General features: G+C 44.2%; 1 protein-coding gene across 7 annotated transcripts in view; it reads left to right on the forward strand.

The window, feature by feature from the left end:
• nfatc2 (nuclear factor of activated T cells 2) overlaps positions 1-24,381 on the forward strand; it is a 93,262-nt gene that overhangs the window by 12,878 nt on the left and 56,003 nt on the right. For 2 of the 7 annotated variants that reach the window (XM_031894306.1, XM_031894305.1), the window contains 2 exons: positions 15,194-16,136; positions 16,980-17,148. In XM_031894306.1, the coding sequence (XP_031750166.1) occupies positions 15,194-16,136; positions 16,980-17,148 (1,112 nt within the window). Of the gene's footprint in view, positions 1-3,394; positions 3,853-15,193; positions 16,137-16,979; positions 17,149-24,381 lie in introns of those variants that run through there. The other 5 variants (XM_002933169.5, XM_031894304.1, XM_004918556.4 and 2 more) reach the window with 5 other exon arrangements.

Below are 24,381 nucleotides of genomic sequence, written 5' to 3' on the forward strand. Positions count from 1 at the left end.
CCACCGTTACTATATATATATATATATCAAAATAAAACAGCCAGCACCAAGGGTCTTTGTGTTTCAAACAATCTCTTGTGTATTATAATTGCATGTACAACCGACGTTTCGGCCCCTTTTGGGACGTCGGTTGTACATGCAATTATAATACACAAGAGATTTTTTGAAACACAAAGACCCTTGGTGCTGGCTGTTTTATTTTGATATTTATATGATATCCCGTGCACAGGGGTAGCTGCAGAGCAGCGGATTTTGGAGTGTGGTGCTGTCGTGTGGACTATTTTATATATAAAAATCTAGTGAATATTGGTGCACACCGGGAATCATTTAAAACATAACTTTTATTATAATAAATACATTACACGACAGGCCAACGTTTCGGTCTGTATCTGAGACCTTTATCAAGACCATAGGGCAGCACTCCTAGGATTTAAAGAATTGTGAGCAAAATGTAAATGTAAAAATAGAACGGTTTCAGCTAGTGGACAACTTGCACTTTTCCCCCCGCAGCAATTGTATCAAAATACGCTCCTTGCTCCTATAAAAAAAAACATAAAAACCCTATAGTTGTAATGGGCACCGCACACAGGGCCAGATTTCCCTTTGCCCCTGTTGGTGTGTCCCCCGTGCGCGGCAACCCCCCCCCCCCCCCCGCAGCCACGAGTGCGCATGCGCTCCTTTAAACTCCCATACGGAGCAGAGGGGAGAGGTCCCGACTGCTCCGTATGGGAGCCAAATTTAAAAATCTTCTTGCGGTGGGGCGGCATGCCGCCCCTAAACTTCTGCCGCCCTAGGCCCGGGCCTTTGTGGCCTCTCCACAGATCCGGGCCTGACCGCACAAATTGTCATCCTGAACCATACGCTGCTGCACCTATTGAAGCAGGGAAACCCAGGAGCTACTGCCACCTCTGGACCAGGCCCAAGCTTCAGTTTTCCCAGTGCTCTGAATCAATAGGCACAGTTCGGTTACACTGACAGAAATCAGAAATGATACCAGTCAGACTTAAAAAATATTTGGCGCGGTTTCTGGTGAATCAGAACCAATTGCGGTAGGTGCAGGACAATTGCGTCAAGAGAATCGCCTGTTCATGCCTGCAGTCATGCCGAAATTCTTGGGAAATGCTGCTTTGTGGGAAAAAAACATAGCATCTGCTGAAACTGTACTTTTCTCACTGCACTTGTGGATGTAAATAAGACAAATAAGACAAATAAGAATAAGAATAATAAGAATTTCATTCTGCGCATATTTCTACATTTGTTTAATCGTTGCGCAATCATTGGCAGAGAGACGCTGAGCAACCAAGTGACACTGGCACAAGAATCTGCATATTTGAGATGATATAAGTAAGTACAAAAGTTTCGGATTCATTCAAGCTTCAGTATTGTGACTTTCCTTGGGCCAGGTTGGAGCTGCAGAGTGCCATTGAGTCCTATGGGTGACTTTCCTTGGGCCGGGTTGGAGCTGCAGAGTGCCATTGAGCCCTATGGGAGACTTTCCTTGGGTCTTGTTGGAGCTGCAGAGTGCCATTGAGCCCTATGGGAGACTTTCCTTGGGCCTTGTTGGAGCTGCAGAGTGCCATTGAGCCCTATGGGAGACTTTCCTTGGGTCTTGTTGGAGCTGCAGAGTGCCATTGAGCCCTATGGGAGACTTTCCTTGGGCCTTGTTGGAGCTGCAGAGTGCCATTGAGCCCTATGGGAGACTTTCCTTGGGCCGGGTTGGAGCTGCAGAGTGCCATTGAGTCCTATGGGTGACTTTCCTTGGGCCGGGTTGGAGCTGCAGAGTGCCATTGAGCCCTATGGGAGACTTTCCTTGGGTCTTGTTGGAGCTGCAGAGTGCCATTGAGCCCTATGGGAGACTTTCCTTGGGCCTTGTTGGAGCTGCAGAGTGCCATTGAGCCCTATGGGAGACTTTCCTTGGGTCTTGTTGGAGCTGCAGAGTGCCATTGAGCCCTATGGGAGACTTTCCTTGGGCCTTGTTGGAGCTGCAGAGTGCCATTGAGCCCTATGGGAGACTTTCCTTGGGCCGGGTTGGAGCTGCAGAGTGCCATTGAGTCCTATGGGTGACTTTCCTTGGGCCGGGTTGGAGCTGCAGAGTGCCATTGAGCCCTATGGGAGACTTTCCTTGGGTCTTGTTGGAGCTGCAGAGTGCCATTGAGCCCTATGGGAGACTTTCCTTGGGTCTTGTTGGAGCTGCAGAGTGCCATTGAGCCCTATGGGAGACTTTCCTTGGGCCTTGTTGGAGCTGCAGAGTGCCATTGAGCCCTATGGGAGACTTTCCTTGGGTCTTGTTGGAGCTGCAGAGTGCCATTGAGCCCTATGGGAGACTCTTCTTGGGCCTTGTTGGAGCTGCAGAGTGCCATTGAGCCCTATGGGAGACTTTCCTTGGGCCGGGTTGGAGCTGCAGAGTGCCATTGAGTCCTATGGGTGACTTTCCTTGGGCCGGGTTGGAGCTGCAGAGTGCCATTGAGCCCTATGGGAGACTTTCCTTGGGCCAGGTTGGAGCTGCAGAGTGCCATTGGGCCCTATGGGAGACTTTCCTTGGGCCGGGTTGGAGCTGCAGAGTGCCATTGAGCCCTATGGGAGACTTTCCTTGGGCTGGGTTGGAGCTGCAGAGTGCCATTGACCCCTATGGGAGACTTTCCTTGGGGCAGGTTGGAGCTGCAGAGTGCCATTGAGCCCTATGGGAGACTTTCCTTGGGGCAGGTTGGAGCTGCAGAGTGCCAATGAGCCCTATGGGAGGCTTCCAAAATCATGCACAGAAGGATCAAAGTCTGAAAGGTTTTCCCACCGTTTCCGATCGTTCGGATACGAACATTTAGTGACATTTGGATTGCCAATACGATTTTATCATGACTAATACGATTTTTTCTTAAGCATTTTCGTGATATTTGCGATCATCAGAATCGTATCCAATCCGAATTTTTCCCATTTCGGGATTCGAACTCGTACTTTAATGAATCTGCCCCGAAGTGTAAATGTGGTTGAAAGCTGTGAGTTTCACTGCTGGTTCTGACTTCTGAATCAACAGAGCAGAGGCTAGCTGGTTAACAAACCTTTTGCTACAATGGTTCTGTAACTACAGAACAGAAAGGCATAAAAGCACTGAAGAGCAATTACATTTACACCACTGAAACTTTGGAAAGTTGCTTAGAATTCAGTTTTCTTTCATTATCCCAAAGTGTTCGGTTGGATTTCGCTGTTACACGGAGCCAGCAGTGATGCTTGTTGGCCTGTACCGAAGTGGGAAGCAAGAGAGAATGGAATCACTGGGCTGGTTCCGCTTTCTGTTCGTGCTGCGTTGCTGGAGCTGTTTGCTCACTTGCTACAATGTATCTGTCCCCAGTTGTGGCTGGAAGCCCCGCCCCCCCTTAGTAGCAGGTGTCTGCACAGAGCAGGAAGTAAGGGTGGCTGTCGTGCCTGGCTGCTAATTTCACGCACTTGTGATCTGCTGTCACCAACACTCTCTCATCCCCGCTCGTCTTCCAGCTACCAGGCAGACGGCACCTTTTCATTAGGCACCTTCAGGGGTAGATTCTAGGAGACCCTTTAATTGCCCTCTTCACCTCGACTGTTTCTCCCTCCGTCCATCAGTATGTTCTTGAAAGCTTATTTTTAACGGGGACTGAAAAGTTTTCCAGGAATTCGCCTCCCATCCCAGAGCAGCGAAAGCCCTGAAAAGCCCACCTGGATCTCAAGTACCCCAAAACTTCACAATGGACCTGAGCTACGTGGACCGACTTCAGGACTCCATCCCACCCGAGGGGTGCAGCCAAGATACTGCCAGCCACGAAGTCGAGCTGAACTTTTCCGACCTCTTTGACTATGATACTGTTTATCCAGATGCTGCAGAAGGTTTGTTGGGCGGGAGTGAAAAAGGATGCGTGCTTGAGGCTCTGAGAGGGTTAAAACAATATGGTGCAAGGGACCTAGGGTGAAACCTGTCAGTCAGTATGGAGGGGTGACACCAGGGGTGCAAATGATTAGTGTAGAGTCAGTCCTATTTAACCTATTGCATGGGTTAACTGTTTAACGAATGGAGAGAAGGCAGGGCAGAATCTTAAAGAGGAAATTATCGGTATTTTTAAGGGGCCAAGGGGCTCCCAAGTTGACTGACCTCTCTGCCCTACATAATAGAGCAATGTAGCCCTAGAGCAAAGTGTTAATGACGCTGCAGCAACTAAAAACTCAACCCTGGTAACCAAACCATAGTCTGTGTGCAGGCAGCAAAGGTATAAGCCCTGAACACACAATTAACTCTTTAACTCCCAAGTATTATGGCAAAACTGAGAAACTGGGTTTGTAACCAGCTTGTGTATTGGCTGGGGTAGCGTCAGATTTATATTCCTAAAAATTATTGATATATCGGTTTATTTCTAATATCTTCATATCCACAATATTCTTTGCTTTATTGCTATAAAGCAGGTTCCTTGTAGAGCCAATTTATACAGGTGATCTACCTGGGGAAAGGGGTGGCAACGAAAGTTAGGTTTGGGGTGAGTGCTTATTTATGCGCTGGGTACCCCTGGAACTATAGCAGGGTGACTGTTACCCCAATGTTTCTATATATCTGTAACCTTGTTATGGGCTAAGGGGGCCCAGCCTGTAGGCCAGTTAGGGTGAGATTTGGGGTGAGTGCTTATTTGTGCCCTGGGTACCCCTGGAACTATAGCAGGGTGACTGTTACCCCAATGTTTCTATATATCTGTAACCTTGTTATGAGCTAAGGGGGCCCAGCCTGAAGGCCAGTTAGGGGGAGATTTGGGGTGAGTGCTTATTTGTGCCCTGGGTACCCCTGGAACTATAGCAGGGTGACTGTTACCCCAATGTTTCTATATATCTGTAACCTTGTTATGAGCTAAGGGGGCCCAGCCTGAAGGCCAGTTAGGGGGAGATTTGGGGTGAGTGCTTATTTGTGCCCTGGGTACCCCTGGAACTATAGCAGGGTGACTGTTACCCCAATGTTTCTATATATCTGTAACCTTGTTATGAGCTAAGGGGGCCCAGCCTGAAGGCCAGTTAAGGGGAGATTTGGGGTGAGTGCTTATTTGTGCCCAGGATTTCCTCAGAACTAAAGTAGCAGAGTTGTTCATATATCTGTAAACTTGCTACGGGGGACCCCAATGTTGGATCAGACAACCTCTCAGTTTGACAACCTTTTGCATAGTTCCTCTAGCCTAGTGTGTATCACTTAGTGATATACAGGTGATTATACCATGCCAAGGGGCAAGATGGTGAATATAACACTCTATTTTATATCATTGTTGCCCGACTTACCAGCCCTTGAGCGCCCTCAGTTTTGCCCTGGGCCCCAACACCACTGTAGGCAGCCTGGTGCATGCCATATAGCTTACATGGGTAAATGCCAACCCCAGGGGCACACATTTGCATGAAGGACAGGCTGTTGTTGCGCCTTTGCATACTCTAAGCCAACAGTATATTTGCATGCCCATTACAGATGGCACCTATCCTTGTTTCTGGCACTCTGTCCTCTCTCTGTAAACAGATCTATGCAGACCGGCAGATACGCTGTGTATTTACAGATGACTGCACGTCAGGCCGGCGGCTTTAACCCTGCGGTTGCTCTGCAGGAAAAGCAGAACTAACGCCACTACAGCAGCATCGGCGATAAAGCTATAAACTATTTGCCTGCCATTCAAATTTCACTGGGGCTTAATATTGGCTCGGGCACAATTAGATGGTTCAGAGTCACCTTATAAATAACTTTTATCCTAATTAGGAATAAAAATCTAGCTTTGTTATCCATCTTCTCTTGGTTACTTAGGACAAGGACCCTAGCAACCAGATGGTTCTGTAATTTCACTTTTCTCCATTGTCTGTCATAGCCCCTGAGCCTAGCTGCATGGGCAGTATTATCATTGTATTTAATAGCAGGTGCTTCATACTAAATGCCTGTGCTGATTGCTAGTTAGATTCATTGTAAGATACCTAAACAGGAATACAGATGCCTATTTGGGGCTCCCATTAAGAAGAGTTCAGGATGTACTGTCACCAGGGGCCTCATGGTAGAGGGGCACCCCCCCCCCCCCCAAATATGCACCCTCATAAAGAGGGTGGCTTGCAGGACAGTTTGAGTGGAACATGCCTGGGTGACATTATGGCACATGCCTAAGGTAAATCAGGGTCCACTTGTTTGTCCACCATTTTGTTTTCACTGGGACCCCATTCCCTTCTACTAGTTGGTGGAACACTCTGTCCGGGGCCCAGGTAAACAACGGCTTAATATTTGGGGCCCCCTGGAGGGATGGAGTTATGAGAAAGTATTGTTTGATTATTAGAGAAGAATTACAATGAAGAATGGATTCTCTGAATAGCACATTGTGGGAAATTGCATTTTAGACACATAGAAATAGCTGAATAGTGGAAGCAATGTACAGAGTGATAGGCTGGTTGCAACTCTGCGTATGGGGTATGCACTTCTATATCTTGTGTTATAAGTTGGTGTCAGAGGTCGATGAAACAGGAAGTGATGTGTATCTCGTTTCCTGTGTATCATGCTGTTCTTTTTTTGGTACCCCAGTGCCCCAGCCGCAGACCACTGCTATTGAATCTGTCTGGCTGTTTATATTCTCTGTACTACTGGTTCTGACTCCAAGAACAATGTAGTAGAAACTAGCTGGAGGAAAACTGACTTTTTAACTTGTTTCAAGAGTCAGGACCAGAGAATAAAAAGGAACAAAATGATTTTTTAGTGTGAATAAAGTGATACCTTGTGCTTTGGTTTAAACAATAATACTCTGGAGCGCCCTCCTCTATTACGCTATTTTTTTTAAAAAAAAATTATTTTATCCCATAAGACCTCATCTGGGAATACTGTATAAAGGGACAGAAAGACACTTTTATCAGCAATAATATTTGCACATATTCAATGTGGAATGAATGTATATTAAGAAGGTGCTTAGTTCCCCTTTAATCAGAGGCCAGCGTGCTAAGTGCAGGCAGCCCCAACAAAAGTTCTGTTTTTCTTGTTTAACCTTTAGGAGAGAGTATATTTGTAACCAACCCCAGCCTTAACTTGGGTGTTGTGCTGAGCTTTGTATCTCTGTGTATTTAGTGTCTGTTCTGTGGTGCAGAGGAAACCTTCAAGAATCTTGCTGTTCTGCCTCGACTGGGTTTCACTAGAAATACGAGGTCACGTGTAACAAATACGCGCGCACACACACACTAGGGTTGGGCAGATAGAGCTGTGTGTGGTAGGGTCCTGCAGTGGGTTGGGTACCTGCTCCAAGGTTGGGGTTCAGCCAGAATGTCCCTGGTTCCATTAATGTGCAGGGGATGTTCTTGGTTCAACCCCTTACAGGTAGGGTTAGGTAGCAGATCTGGGTTAAGTTACCTAAGTTAACTAGAAGTTAGGCAGGTTATATATAGGCATTATGGTTGAACATGATGGACGTATGTCTTTTTTCAACCCAACTTACTATGTTACTATGTAAGTTTTGGGTCTGGGTCGTGCACGGTCTACCCAACTGGACATGTACAGGACCCTTCTCTGTGGGCAGAGAGGCAGGGATTGGAGTGATCAAGAGGCAGGAGCAGGGTCAGACTGGGCCGCCGGGACACCGGGAAAAATCCCGGTGGGCCCGGCTCTAGTGGGCCCCTGCGGCCCAGGCCCGACCATAGCCGGCGCTCCCCCTGCCCGGCTGTTCTTACCCTGGCACGTTAAATTTACATGCTCTGGGGAGGACATCGGGTGGGGGGCCCTGCGAGGGGGGTTAGGGGCCCCTGTGGGGGGGGGGGGGGGGCGGCGTTGCGGGCACCTGCAGGGTGGCCCTTCACCCCCCAGTCCGACCCTGGGCAGGAGAGTGAACAGGGAGGGTTCAGAGAGTGAGTTGGCAGGAGTTGAATAAACCCCCTGGCCTGTAGATTCAGCCCGTGTCAGTGTGATTATCAGAGCACCACTGGGTGGGTGGGTGACAGAGGATGTGGTGTGGGAAAGTTCTGTGCATTGTTAGAAGTGCAGCACATCTGAAAGAGACACAGTCATTTACACGCCTGAGCCGGGCCCAGAGTTATCCTTTAAACCCTGCCGTACTGTGCCGGATCCAGGCTGTGGGAGGGGGAATTTATTTAAGTGCACGCAGTCACAACTGTTTTAATTGTTCACAATTATTGCACCCACATTTTTATTCAAATTTAAGGAAAATATATGTTTCTAATCGCAAACTGAGAGCACTTTGCCTTGTGTATGATTTTCATTGGATGGCTTATGGCAAAACATTTGCAGCTGTTCCACGTGTCAATGCTCATCCTCAGTATTAGTCTGGGCCATAATCCTTCAAGTAAGGGAGTGTGTTCATTAGGGGTATCAGGCTGAAAATTAAATTATATAAATATAGCGGCAACTGAATAAACATCTCATGCAGCCTGTACAGAGAGATACCATAAATCTATGGCAGCATAGGGATTCCCCTATACTAAGCACAATTTAGCAGGAACAGCCCCCTAAGTTTGCTCATAGCCTGTACAGAGAGATACCATAAAACTATGGCAGCATAGGGATTCCCCTGTACTAAGCACAATTCAGCAGGAACAGCCCCCTAAGTTTGCTCATAGCCTGTACAGAGAGATACCATAAAACTATGGCAGCATAGGGATTCCCCTGTACTAAGCACAATTCAGCAGGAACAGCCCCCTAAGTTTGCTCATAGCCTGTACAGAGAGATACCATAAAACTATGGCAGCATAGGGATTCCCCTGTACTAAGCACAATTCAGCAGGAACAGCCCCCTAAGTTTGCTCATAACCTGTACAGAGAGATACCATAAAATTATGGCAGCATAGGGATTCCCCTGTACTAAGCACAATTCAGCAGGAACAGCCCCCTAAGTTTGCTCATAGCCTGTACAGAGAGATACCATAAAACTATGGCAGCATAGGGATTCCCCTGTACTAAGCACAATTCAGCAGGAACAGCCCCCTAAGTTTGCTCATAGCCTGTACAGAGAGATACCATAAAACTATGGCAGCATAGGGATTGCTATGGACCCACAGAATGTTCTTTCAAAAACTTTTACACTAAACTTGCTTTTTGGAAAAGGTGCAAATGAATGCTATATCTATTTCATGTTTATGGTTACTCTACTCAGTGTTACACAAAGTTAAAATCTCGTGATTTCATTTCAATAATTATTGAATGTAGTTCCTCTTGAAGGACACAGTGACAGAGGCCTGAACTTTATACATTAAGATGTTTTACATGAGGTTTCCTCATCTCATTTACTGAATAAGCAAAAACACAAACCACTGGGTTCTTATAGTGAAAATGGGTGCACTTAGCCTTCCTAATCTGGAAAGCACCCATTCATCATATGTATTGTGGGTAGCTAAGTGGCAGATGAGATACAATGTTGGTAAATGTAAGGTGGATTTATACATATGCAGACTACCTATATCCTTAATAGCACTAAGTTGGGCAAATCTTTGATGAACCTCACAGAAAGTCAATGATAAAATTTAGGAATATTGGCCTGAAACATAATATTTTTAATTGGATAGAGAACTGAAGGATAGATTACAGAGAGTGGTGGTAAATAGAACATTGCGCCAGTGTTGTTAGTGGAGTACCGCAGGGGTCAGTCCTTGGTCCTTGGCTTTTTAACTTGTTTATTAATGACCTGGAGGTGGGCATAGACAGTACTGTTTCTATTTTTGCTGATGACACTAAATTGTGCAAAACTATAAGTTCCATGCAGGATGCTGCCACTTTGCAGAGCGATTTGACTAAATTGGAAAACTGGGCAGCAAACTGGAAAATGAGTGCAAAGTTATACACTTTGGTAGAAATAATACAAATGCAAGTTACACACTAAATGGTAGTGAGTTGGGGTTTTTTTTATTGAGAAGACTCTGGGGATTTTTGTAGAAAACAAGTTGTCTAATTCCAGGCAATGTCATTCTGTGGCACTAAAGCAAATAAAGTGCTGTCTTGTATAAAAAGAGCATTGACTCAAGGGATGAGAACATCATTTTGCCAACTTATAGGTCCCTGGTAAGGCCTCACCGTGAGTATGGGGGGCAGTTTTGGGCTCCAGTCCTTAAGAAGCATATTAATGAGCTGGAGAGAGTGCAGAGACTGCAACTAAACTGGTAAAGGGGATGGAAGATTTAAACTATGAGGTTAGACTGTCAGGGTTGGGGTTGCTTTCTCTTTAAAAAAAACACTTGCTAGAGGACATGATTACACTGTACAGGTAAATTAGAGGGAATTATAGGCAGATAGGGGTTGTTGAAGCAGCGTAGGGGGTTCTTCACGGTGAGGGTACTGAGGGCCCCTTTAAGAGCGGCTTGGATGAGTTCTTGAACAAGCATAATATTCAAGACTATTGTGATGCTAAAATCTACAGTTAGTACTGATGTTGGTATATATGGTTTATGTATGTGAGTGTATAGATAGGTCAGTATAGGTTTGTGTCTGCTGGGGGTCACTTGGAAGGGTTGAACTTGATGGACTTTTTTCAACCCTATGTAACCAGTAGGTGCTTCCAGCAGAGGCTGAGGGCATCCATTCACCCGTTCAAAATTAAAGAATTGAGGTTCCAACTGTGTCCCATATGCAACTGAAATGAGCCAATAAGAACAAAATAGATCTGAGTTGCATTTTCCTGTGTAGCTTTTGGGCTATCTCGCGGAATCTCTGGAGAGAGGGCTGGTACGGCATGAGGACATTTTTATACAGTTCCCTTCCCATGTTCAAAGTAACTAGAAACCATAATGAAATTATCTGTACTTGCCACCAGCATGGAAATAATTAGCATCACAGTAACAAAGCTGTGCCGCTCTCTGGGCAACACTGCCTGCCAAGTACTAACCGCTGGGGCATCTGTGTTCCTTAATGAACCATGATTAAAGAAATTGCTCATTTTTTTAAAGAATTTGGAAGGGGGTAACATGGTTGAGCTTCTCCACATATTTGATATATGGCATACCGGGGCTTATTTCTTAGCGCCCATGCAAAAGTCAACATATGCAGTAACTGATGGCAAACAACAAGCAAACTTTAATTAACAAGATAATTAGATATGTGCCAGCTGCTTTCATTAGTTTCCATAAGATTTATTTGAATTTTAGATTTTTGAAATATTTGTTTTGCAGTTTCAGAATGGAATCTGTAAGAGAGCTTCTTTCTTATATATTAGGTGCCAAGCGAATGCTGCCAACTCATGTTCTGTAGGGAAATGAGAGCAGAGCAGGCAGTAACCCTTCCAACACTTTCTCCTGTCTCTGTCCCTATATATTAGGTACCTACCTAGTGCTACCAACCCCTATTTCTGTAGGGAAATGAGAGCAGGGCAGGCAGTAACCCTTCCAACACTTTCCCCTGTCTCTGTCCCTATATATTAGGTACCTACCTAGTGCTACCAACCCCTATTTCTGTAGGGAAATGAGAGCAGAGCAGGCAGTAACCCTTCCAACACTTTCCCCTGTCTCTGTCCCTATATATTAGGTACCTATCTAGTGCTACCAACCCCTATTTCTGTAGGGAAATGAGAGCAGAGCAGGCAGTAACCCTTCCAACACTTTCCCCTGTCTCTGTCCCTATATATTAGGTACCTATCTAGTGCTACCAATCCCTATTTCTGTAGGGAAATGAGAGCAGAGCAGGCAGTAATCCTCCAACACTTTTGCCTTGTCTCTGTCACCAAACCTCCAATCTTTGCCTTACATTTTCTATGTTGTGTATTGCTGTGAAAGAAACTGTGTGATCGGTTGTTATTGATTATAGTTTATGTGTACTTTTCCCTCTAAGATAATAAATAAGCACCTTAAACACAATCTTCCCCTTACCCTAGAAGTGCTGAATAGGCATAGCCTTGTGTGTGCAGGGGTGAGAATGAGTCAGTAAGTCACACCTGTGCCCAGTTGAGGTTAAACATACTATTCTGTCCTTATCTCTGTCCCAATGAGCTGAGCATACCATTTACTTCTATACAGGGGTCATTCTACTTTTATAATCGATAACTGTTTGTTTGAACTATAATCTACTCACGTACGCTTTAGTGGTTAAGAAAGCAAGACACCTCTTCCCCTAGACGGTACAGTGTGAGGGTATAGCTTCCTTCTCTGTATATTTGTATTTATACATAGGGGAGGGAGGTGCCATAGTGTTTCCCTTAGACAGTACAGTATGAGGGTACAGCTTATTGTGTGCCCATCACATTCCTTCTCTGTATATTTGTATTTATACATATGGGAGGGAGGTGCCATATTGTTTCCCTTAGACAGTACAGTATGAGGGTATAGCTTATTGTGTCCCCAGAACATTCCTTCTCTGTATATTTGTATTTATACATATGGGAGGGAGATGCCATATTGTTTCCCTTAGACAGTACAGTATGAGGGTATAGCTTATTATGTGCCCAGAACATTCCTTCTCTGTATATTTGTATTTATACATATGGGAGGGAGGTGTCATATTGTTTCCCTTAGACAGTACAGTATGAGGGTACAGCTTATTGTGTGCCCAGAACATTCCTTCTCTGTATATTTGTATTTATACATATGGGAGGGAGATGCCATATTGTTTCCCTTAGACAGTACAGTATGAGGGTATAGCTTATTATGTGCCCAGAACATTCCTTCTCTGTATATTTGTATTTATACATATGGGAGGGAGGTGCCTTAATGTTTCCTACAGTACAAATTTAAAGATTAATGTGTGAATGTTGTGGGCAGTCATACTAAATATAGGAATAAATCAGCCCTTCGTTAGAAGGGGAGATGTCTTTGGACTCTGACGGCCGGTGACAGTACATGTGGTTGCTATGGACGGGATTGGAATGTCGGTAACAAAGGCAGTTGGCAGGCAACTATGCAATATAATGTACCAGGCAGGGAAAACAGGAAAAAAACTCATTATTGCAAGTACAAGAAACTGAGTGTAAACCGAATAACATCCTGCCGTAAATACCAGTGTTCCCATTAGGAGGCTCACAGCTTTATTACAAATGTCTTTCCTAACATTTTACAAAATACAAAACATACCAAAAATGACAAATTTATCCCTAAATTTACTCACCTTTTAATGATGCAGCCACAAAGTGTTTTGCCTGATGATCAACATGACTAAGAGCAGCCTAGGACCAAACAGATTTTCTGTGGCCCCACAAGGAATGTTATACTTATAGCCCTTCAGCTGTTAGACTACCACTATAGGGACCCCCCCATGCTAAGAGGTTTACTATCCAAATTGAAGATCTGCAGTTTGGGCAATGCTATGCACTGTTGCTATTGTACCTAGCTGTCACCATTTGTTGTGGTCTTCTTATCCTACTGTCTCCATTTGCCTTACCGTGCCCATCTGATCGTTCCATTTGAATCTAGCCTTACTGTGCCCATATCATCCATCTGTGTCCATTTAGCCCTATTGTGTCCATTTAGCCCTACCGTGTCCATTTATCCCTACCGTGTCCATTTAGCACTGCCGTGTCCATTTAGCCCTACCGTGTCCATTTAGCCCTACCGTGTCCATTTAGCCCTACCGTGTCCATTTAGCCCTACCGTGTCCATTTAGCCCTACCGTGTCCATTTAGCCATACATGTCCATTTAGCCCTACTGTGTCCATCTCATCTTACCATATCCATCTAGCCTTACTGTGTCCATGTGTCCTCATGTTTGCTCTTGGTCCCCATTTTCTTCTACTGTCTGCCTCTGTTCCTACTGTGTTTATCTAGCTTACCATCTCCACCTCAATCTTGTCCTACTTTTTTCATCAGACCATACTTTCTCTATATGGCCCTACTGTGTCCATCTTTTCCCTTGTTCTTAGTCTTGTCCTACTGTCTTCATCCTGTCCTACTGTGTCCATCTGGCCCTACTTTGTCCAACTGGCCCTTCTTTGTCCATCTTTCTCCTTGGTCTAAAGGTGGCCATACATGGGCAGATTTTCCCTGTCGATTTGGCAGCTTATCTGGCTTTTATGGGTACCCCCAACCGACCCAGACCTGGCCTAAAATTTGGAAGATCTTGATCAGGCAGGTTTGATTTCCTGTTGGTTCGGGGCAGCATCGGATCGTTGATACGGTCCTCAGTTCGGCGGTGCCTATGCACGCAAGGCCAAACAATCGAATTAGCCCGATATCGCCCACCTTAGGTGGGAGAAGTGGATCTTGAAGTGTATGGCCACCCTTAGTCTTGTCCTACTGTCTCCATTGTGTCCTACTATGTCCATCTGGCCCTATCATTGCCATTTATGAAAAATAAAGGAGAAGAGGATTTCTGTTCTGTGCCTCAAAGAGAATGTAGAGTTTGCATTGCATCTGATTGCCATAACACACAGATTATTAGCTCTTTTAGCCATTGCTTGGTGATAACTTCACTTGAAAGTTTCTCAATTTCTGAAAGATGTAGTTAAATTAGCTTTTTTATGGGTATATGTGTTGCAGTACCACTTTCTACCAGTATCAGCCAATTGCTACTTGTTTCCATAGGGCTGCAACAGAACAGCGCCACTGAATGGTGTTTAATACAGAAAAAGACCTATCATACAGGCTTGTCTTGCCATACAACATGGAGTCTAGCTATACTTTCAGGGCCAGAGCAAGCATCCCAAGGATAAGCTGACTGGATAACTGTTAATTGGGGGTTACTAATGATATTCAGCCTGCAAGCAGGAATTCCATTAGAATTAATCTCAAAAACTAAGCATTCCCAGTTAAAGGGGCGATCTTGCCATTTTACCCACAAAATAAAGCAGAATCAATTACCCATTATCTTAAAGGTTTATGAACATTTACGACACTGATGCCTGTGGCTGATTTCAGAATGAGAGGGAAAATAGTAAGGAAGCTTAGCTGAGGCAGCAACAGCACCGAGCATATAAACTATCCATACAGTATATATGAACCTCTGTGATAGAAAATAACACGATTAGACTTGGGCACACCAGGTAGTCTGACCTCAAGTAGAAACCATGGTGATCATAACACACTTAAATGGAAAATGAATTGCTTATGGCAGATGCTGGCAATGCCAAAGTGGTCAGCATGCCAGGTGTGCCGTAGCTCTTGAAGCGTGCATAAGAATTATAAATTGTATTAAAGGGGATATAAACCCAAATATAGCATTTATGCATAATGGAAGCACAATACTAAAGAAATTGTTATATCCAGTACCAATTTATTCAATTGTCAGTGATGTGTTCCTACTTAGTCCTAAAGAGAGCCTTCTTTTTTCCAGAAGACACGAATCCTTCACATAAAACCATCAGCCCACCACCCGGAGTTGCGTATTCTCATGGCGAATTATTCATCAAGTCATACAGTACCCTGCCATACCATAGGGATGCCATGGGCACTTATGAACAGACAGATAGCTTAGGGTCCAAATACTGCTTCGACCCTCTGAAGGCTGCTGGGGCTTCAGCTTTGAGTCCAAGGATTGAGATCACTCCATCTCATGAACTCATTCAATCAGGTGGTCGCAGCAGAGAATCAGATATATTTGTAGAATTCCACTCAAACTCAGCGGCTACTAGTCCAAGGGTTACATTGCCTGTCCCTGGGTTTGAGGGCTACAGAGAACCGCTTTGCTTGAGCCCTGCTAGCAGTGGTTCTTCCACCAGCTTCATTTCAGAGACAAATTTCTCTCCTTACACATCACCATGTGTCTCACCCAATGGGCCTAATGATGACTTGTGTCCACAGTTTCAAAACATCCATACTCATTATTCTCCTAGAGCTTCTCCAATAATGTCACCACGAGAAAGCATGACAGAGGACACCTTCCTGGGACCACATTCTCCATCGTCTCGCCCCAGATCACGGTCATCATCCCCAGGCTCAAAAAGAAGGTCACCTTCTCCACAGCCTTCACCACAGGTCCATTTACGGGACGATAGCTCAAGCCTGGGTTTTTCTCACTCTTCCGCTTCAACACTTATGGATGCCATGAATAGCCTTGCTGCAGATCATTCATGTGGTGTGCCACCGAAAATATGGAAAACTAGTCCAGAACCATCTCCAGTGGCTTCCCATAAGAATCTGCCCTGCCATATTTACCAGCCTACGGAGTATTTGGGCCCTTATGATAAGGAGGAGAGACCAAATGCAGATCCTGGACCAATCCTACTGATGCCACCTTCATGGCCAAAGCAACTGGTTCCGGCCATGCCCTACTACAGGTACATTAAATATCTCTTCCATCTATTATTGCCAATATCTGTTGAGCATATAAACTAACCAATGCAAAGATTCCTCAAGATCTAGTAACTAATGGCAACCAATCAGCAAACAATCATTTAATGGGTCTGTTCTGTGGATATAAACATTGATTGCTTGCTTTGGGTTATGAGACATGAGGAAACTTCCAACTGTTCTGTTTTTGTCAAAGTTATGCTACATTTTATTATCAGTCATTATCCACTCCTTATTGTTCAGGTTAACTGAATGATGCCTTTGCACCCAAATTGTAGGGCATTCACCTGTTTGTTCTTGAGCTTCCGGTGTTACTTGTGTTTGGCATGAGTGCCCAGCTGAAAGTTCTCCGGGATGTAAATCCATCCTTATGGTTGACCTATCCCTAGAGGATATTATAATGGTGTAGGAGTCATGGTGGGGTGCTTCTTTTTTGGGGTCTGGGCATCTTCTAGGGAAAACATGGTGCTTTTCTCCAATATTTTAAAGTTTTTACAAAGAAAAAAAAAGCATTCCACCAAGCAAAAGTGCATGCAAATGTGATATTTGTATTGTTTTTTAAAGGGGAAGTAATGAGTACTGGAATAATGTTTTTATACAATTCTTGGGACTAATTCAAAATATCTATAAATAATAATAAATATAAAATTCTCCACTATTGTTAAGTTATGAATCTTGCAGTCTCCGCCCTTCTGTACTGAAAACCAAAAGTCAAAATGCCTATAATTCATCTCAAGCCCCCAAGCCAGTTGTAACTGACTGTTTATGTTGATATCATTCTACAGTAAAAGATAAGCTCTGATGTTCCATATCTTATTTCTCCCACACAGTATTCCTGTCACCTCGCTTCCTCCTCTCGAGTGGCCCTTGCCAAATCAGGCAGGGTCTTACGAGCTTCAAATAGAAATGCAGCCTAAGCCCCATCATCGTGCACACTATGAGACAGAGGGGAGTCGGGGAGCTGTAAAGTCACCTAACGGGGGTCATCCGGTGGTTCAGGTAAGACTCTGTCCAAGTTTACTGCTCCAAACAAAAGGTGTTTCATTCTAGGACTCCTTTGCCAACAAAACATCCTTATAATGAAACATAATTATTCAGCAGCCCAAAGTCTCTAGGGCTGTTGTCACCTGCTGGCCCTTCTCTTTTGCTCAGAGGAAGTAGAATGCAGAATCTGGCATTTTGGGGTTCAAGGTATTGGTGCAGAAATAGATGTGTATTAAGCACCCTGCACATGTAGCATAGAGAAGCAGGAGAGATATCATTAATTGTAAAGTATTGTGGCTTGTTCATGGACCATTAGAGACTATACTGTAGATTGAAGATCTTCAACCTTTTGTAGTCCTGAGCCACATTTAAATGTAGCAAGTCTTTGGGAGCAACACCGGTGTGATTAACATTCAGCATTAACATTCAGCATTAACATTCAGCATATAACGGTTGTAATTGGCTGTTTCTTAGCCCCATCTGGGCAGCCACCATCTGAGTAAGCCTGTGTTTTTGTGCCTCCAAAATTTGCCTTAAAGCTAGGCAATTAAACATGAGTACATTATTTGGGATAATTTAGAGCAACATTGAAGTGGGTCTGGTTAGGGATCACCCTTGTAGATTGTTCTGTTTACCCTTTAACATGCCCCACACTTTGCTAAAGATGGAGAAGAAATGGTGCTGCACTGAGACTGGCCAAGCATGGAAAGATCTGTTGTGATAGGATGAGTGTTTATATACTCATCTTCCTGCCTGAAGAAAACGTATAGGAATGTCCTCACTTGGGTTTAAAGAGGAAATCTTCCCTCTGGCCCCAGTCAGCCCACAGGCCAATGTTAGCCTATGGTGGTAAATGGGACTTAATTGTAGGTATGATGTACTTAGGCTCACCACATCCTACCAATTTGTTTATTGAGGACCGTCTCCTTTATCCTGTTCATTAGGACTTTTTTTTTTTTTTTTTTTTTTAATAAACAAATGTGTTTGGGAGCACGGATGAATGATCTGCTATTGTTGGCTTAAGGCAGTCAGTAAGCGCAGCAGCAGCAGACAGGTGCAGTTACGGATAAAGCGGAGCGCTGATGGACTTTATTTGTATAAGCGCAGAGCTGATTCCTAGCACTCAGCCAAACCAAGGGCAATATACAGTCTTTTGTTTAGACAGAGAAAACCAGCAGACGGCCTTTGAGGCTCAGGCTAAAAATATCAGGCTCCCCCCACCCACCCCGAGCAGCTGAAAAGTCTTCTACGTTTGTCTTTTCTCTTTATTTTAGGCTCGCCACTATCACAAGTAACCACTGGGTTTCCTGCCAGCACTATTACAAATTCTATAAAGTAGTTGCTTACATTGCTGGCCAATGGCAAGTACTTTAAAGCAGGGTCTGTATATATATATATATATATATATATATATATATATATATATATATATATTCTTATGTATATTAGACCTGACTGTTGCTTTGTACCCCTTTGCTACTTTCCAAGAGTTATTGGCTTATCCTTTAGTTTACAATACCATTATCTCAGGCTCTCCAGCTAGGTTAGGAGGTTAGGAGGGACAGGTGTGAGTGGTAAAAGGGACCCTGAAGGGGGCTGGACTTCAAAAGGGCAGGGATTTGGGTTTAAGATCATCATAAGTCTAATTGGGCCTGGGCAGCTGCAGGTGAGCATTTTGTTTTCCATTGTTCTTCTGAGTTGGCAGGAACCAATAACCAAGGGGGGGGCTGGTTGGGTAGGAGGCTTATAACTCGGGCCTGCTGAGGGGGAGGGCCCTGCTAACTGAGAAGCATGCAAATTATGTTTTGTTTTTTTCCCATTATAAAACAGGCCAAATACTCAGTTTGAAGAAGGAAAGCTACTCGGGCATTTTATTGCCAATAGATTAGTCATAATAGTGCAAGCTAGAACACAATTTTTTCTGCAAAATGCTTCACCATACCTGGGTAAACAGCCCTACAAGTTCCCTCTGTTTGTTAAAGATTGCAGCTGCCATTTTAGCTTGGTCTGACTTCACTTCCAGGCAGCAGTATGCAGGCAGGGACCAGCTCTTAGCTCAGGCTGAAGGAGGGGTAGAGAGAAGCAAACTGGACAGGGAAGTCTTACACAGAAGATCGTGTATACAGAATAGAAGGAAAGAAATGTAGTGTATCTTTTCATGGAGGACTCAGCTGTTCTGTAAGGGCTTATGGCTGTACATTTCTGATAAAGTTTACTTAGTTTTTTTTTTTTAAACTCTTTATTTAAGTTTTCAACATTGCATCAAAATTCAGCATTAGTACAAATCAAATACTGAGCTTTACTTAGTTTTTATCTTTCCTTTCCTTTAAGATATTCGTGCAGATATTGAAGATATATCCGTAAGATAATCACTGACACACTTCCTGAAATACACACCAGTTTGATCCGTGTGAATCAATGTAACCCACAGTTGTGGCAATAATAAAACACAATGTTTGTCTTGTCACCAAATTCATCTTTAATAAGCAGTGCAATGAGACTAAAACTGTCAGCCTTCTTATATTCCCCCAATTTACAAGACTTGCCAAACCACTAGCCCTCATCTGCCTGATCTCTGCTCACTCTCTCATTACTCACACCCCCTTTTAAGACCCATGATCGTACGGGTGCTAAATATAAAGGGGGGTCCAGTCTAAATAGAAGGGCTCTTATTTATGGCCTGTTTACCCCTAAAACCTATAGCTGGGTGACTGTTACCCCAATGTTTCTATATATCTGTAACCTTGTTATGAGCTAAGGGGGCCCAGCCTGAAGGCCAGTTAGGGGGGGATTTGGGGTGAGTGCTTATTTGTGCCCTGGGTACCCCTGGAACTATAGCAGGGTGACTGTTACCGCAATGTTTCTATATATCTGTAACCTTGTTATGAGCTAAGGGGGCCCAGCCTGAAGGCCAGTTAGGGGGGGATTTGGGGTGAGTGCTTATTTGTGCCCTGGGTACCCCTGGAACTATAGCAGGGTGACTGTTACCCCAATGTTTCTATATATCTGTAACCTTGTTATGAGCTAAGGGGGCCCAGCGTGAAGGCCAGTTAGGGGGGGATTTGGGGTTAGTGCTTATTTGTGCCCTGGGTACCCCTGGAACTATAGCAGGGTGACTGTTACCCCAATGTTTCTATATATCTGTAACCTTGCTATGAACTGAGGGTGAAAGAGGAACAAAGATGATACTGCAAATTGTGCTTTCTCCTAAACAGTATAAGGCATAAGATAAAATGTTTTCTGCAAAACGGTTTGGGCCTGATATGATGGCCTGCATTTGACTAGGAAAATAAGGGTATGTACTTGTGTGAAGCAGTAAGGAGACAAGTCATAACATTTTTTTTTAGCAAAGTGCAGGGAGTTGAGCCATATCTTTTGTACGTGTGTTTATTTGAAGTGACATTTTGAGGTATGTCAAGTACCAGGCTAAGGAAGATGTGGCTGAACACCGGAAGGCTCATTAATTTCCTCTTTCAGCACAGAGAAGTCTTGAGTGCTTGTGTTGTAGGTGCCTGCGCTCATCCAAGGAAGGAAGCATCCCTAACAGAGAAAGGAAATTAGAAGGCTTGTTGGTGCCAACTGGATGCAGTTGGAGGGAGCAACCCTTATCAATTCTATCCAGTCCTGAATCTTGTGTTATTATAAATCATGTCTTTAGGGAATGAGAAGAGTTTGCACTTTCCTGCAGAGTATCAAGTGCCAAGAAAGGCCTACAAGGGGCAAGACTGGGGCATGTATATTAGAGCAAAAACAGAAGGTGGAGGAGATCCAGGCACTCGGGGATAATGGGAGCACAACCCTCTTCTCTCTCTTTGGATATATTGTTTCATTTTGGACTGGGTATCTGGGCCAACTGAAAAACCTGCTTTATGAACCCATTGCAGTGTTCTTCTACCCACTACCACTGCCTGGCACTGATATCCGCATTGGGCAAACCCTACCCCCCACGTGAAGATACTGGGCAGGCAATGTGGGTCAGGTGCGGTGGGGCTTACCTGGATTCCTGTTGCTGCCCCAACAGCCAAGTCTAGCCCTGGATAACCTACATATTACCATGTCCTGAAGGGAATGCTGAATGATTGGCTAAGCTAAGGCATTACAGGTCGTGTTTCAAGTGCCATTGTATACAGGGGACTGCAGACAGTACACTTTATGGTTAGGAACCTACTTGCATCCCCAATTAAAGATGTGTCTGCTCTCTAATTGCACAGTATGTTGTGTGTGTTCCCACCATCTAAGTTATGGGCAAGGGACATTTTTAAGTAGGAATAAGTGAAAGAAGTGAATGTACGCATTACTATTCCTTTAAGAGCAGCTTTAAATAAACGTAGATTACAATCTTGCTAGCAAAAGGCAGTGCAAAAGAAAAGTCTCCTTGTTTCAGCAAAAGTGGAAGGGGGAAGGGTTTGGCCAAAGTGCCTCTCGCTCCCTCTCGTCACAGACCAAACTAAACACGTCTGGTCGGGGTCATAATATCACGGCAATTAAATAAAGAGATTAAGAACCTTTTTTTTTTTTCAAGCTAAAAAAAATATGATCTTTAAATCCTAAAATAGAGTTCGGAAAGACAGACGCTACGTCTGGCCCGTTGCTTGTATGGTAAATGTGACTCAAAGCAGTTGGTTTAGCTCCAGCCTGGGCCGTGCGTCGGCTTTATAGGCCTTTTATTGTGACTCGCTCAACTTTTTTTTTAATGCAAATAATTTCCTTTGCAGGTGTGCACTGTCTTATTAGTGACTCCACCACTTTCCAAATCTCTCTGTTATTTCGTGGGGGAGTTTTATTCAAAGCAATATAAACCCGAGACTTGCCTGAATATAGACTTATAAAGCCAGGAAGCAAGTGGCTCAGCCGGGGTCTCGATAATTTTATTTCCTGCTGGGGGATTTGATTTCTATTCAGGTGCCAGGATGGCAGGTAGTTAGGGAGGGGAGCTAAGGAAATCTACTTAGGAGATACACAGGAAATTTATTTAAATATGATAGGGGAAAATATTCTGTGTCTTAACATTTTTAGCAGCTTTTTTTTTTAATAAAAAAAAGAAATATAGAATATTCGTTAAACTCAAGGTCCTTTTCTGCAGTTCCCCCTATGTAGTTATAAAGAGGCAGGGTCACTGTGATGCTGAAGCTGAGGTTGCTACCCAGCAAGGCCAAGGCCTGTATTACACACTTACCAGCATGTATTTGCAAGTAAATTTGTAATTACCTGATATTTCGCTCTCAGTTCTCACTTTTAGAAGGCTTCTCCTCTCCCATCCTTCAGCCCAAGTCACCAAATTTTTGCTCCGTAATGACCTGCCCGTTTACGTAATCACCTTTACATCATGTCTTTTTATGTCATTGTCCTGACCCCTCTACAGCATCACCCCACCTCTCACTCACTTTCCCACCCCCTACCCTTTTGAACCCATGGGATGAGAAAGTGGCAAACCTAGACCTGGTCTACTACCCAACCCAGCCTTTTAAGTTCTTGCTCCCACCATGTACTGCTCTAGGACCCTATCCTGACCCATGCATTCCCAACCTTCCATCAGTTAGCAAGGTGCAACTTCCAGTGAAGGAGAGTGCAAGGCATCATGGTAATTAGCCTATTGGCTGCAGGTGAGCTAACTAACTAAGATTAAGAACCAGCAGTGAAAAAAACTATGGTACAGCCTGATCGTTTGGCCAAATGGTGCAGCATGAAGGCCAAGGGTTCGGGATTTAATACTTGCCTCCCTCCTGCAGGAGTAAACTACAAGTCCCCAAATCCGAACTAAGCATGCAAACGTGTCCAACCATAAATGAACCATTCATCCTCTGCATAAAGTTGCATGATTCCTGTCTGATCATTGACAGTGTTTACTATAAAGAGGTCATGGTTAGCAAGACTTATGAACAATGGTAGAACACTGGTTGGTTTTATAGAGCTCTATGGAACGTTATACCTCTTGGAAAGAGAAATACACATTACAAGTACACATGCAAGAATTTCTCTCTAAAGCCTCTGTTCCACTGACCTATCTGTACAATGTTTATTTAGAGATCGGATAAAAACGCAAGATTTTCCTTTAGGAAATGTTGAGAGGCATTGAGGAGGTCCCCAGAAAGATTCAGCTGTTCTAAGTTCCAGATTTGTTTGGTCTCCTGTCTGCCCAGAGGTGAAACAGGCAAATTTTGGGCTAAAGCTTCATAAAAGAGTAGACAGAGAGCATGCCAAGGGAATGGAGCCCATATTTGGCAATCTTTGTTCAAGGTGTTCAGATTTATCTCCAAATATGCCTACTGGAGACGTCAGCAGCAGCAAGTTGGCATTCCTCAGAATAGCTCAACAATAGTTTCTCAGCCTTCGGTCTTCAGGTGTCGCTGGCTGAAGACTCCCATCAGACTTTATTCCTTATAGTGGAAGATAGGGACTGTTGGGTAGAACATTGGGGGCCAAGGCTCAGAAACAGCTAAGTAGTAAGTGATTTGACCAGTGTCAGACTGGGCCACTTGGAGTCCAGCAGAGAACCAGAGAGTGTCAAACTGGTAGCATTTACTGGTCATTTGTTGGAAACCAAGAGTATCTAGTACCTTCCCGCCACTATTCTAGGCCCCTCCCAGAGGAGCCAGTCCCCCAGTTTGAGAATCACTGAATATGAAAATTTGGAATACTCCGTTCCAATTGCAGATGTGGGTTTTTGGACTGGGAAAATATGGTTTCCAGTTTGGGCTGCTTTGAGCCCTGTGGTGCTTGATTCATTCCAATATGCTTAGACCATACAGTATATATCACTTGTGTACTGTTTTTTCAGACGTGATATCTCCAGGAAATACGTTTTAATATGCAGAAGAAAGTTAATTCTGACTTTGCCTTTAGGTTATTTATTATGAGGATTAAAGTACAAGCTGAACTACATCTTAAAGATTTACTCTGAGGTGTAACACCGTTTCCATGTGGTGTGGATAGTGTTTCTTTGGGTGCTACTCGCTCGCTGGCAGGGCCTCCCACAATGATTTCTCTGTGGTTGTGTGAATCGACCACATTTCCACGGTCAGCATTTCACGGTTGCTTTCTGCTCAGCCAGAGGGTCTGTTTATAAAATAAATGTCTTTGAAGAACTTAAGGAGAAAGTAATTCATCTTTCTATCTTTCTACAGATGAGAGTGTTGGCAGGAGTTACCTTCCCCAGTGCTTTAAAACAAAGGTGTTTCTGAATAATCTCCTGTTCCTCCCGCCTCCTTAATCTGCCATCATAACATTCTAGTCCTGCCTTCTTTGTGA

The sequence above is a fragment of the Xenopus tropicalis genome, chromosome 10, assembly GCF_000004195.4.
Source record: "Xenopus tropicalis strain Nigerian chromosome 10, UCB_Xtro_10.0, whole genome shotgun sequence".
In the NCBI taxonomy this organism is placed as follows: domain Eukaryota; kingdom Metazoa; phylum Chordata; class Amphibia; order Anura; family Pipidae; genus Xenopus; species Xenopus tropicalis.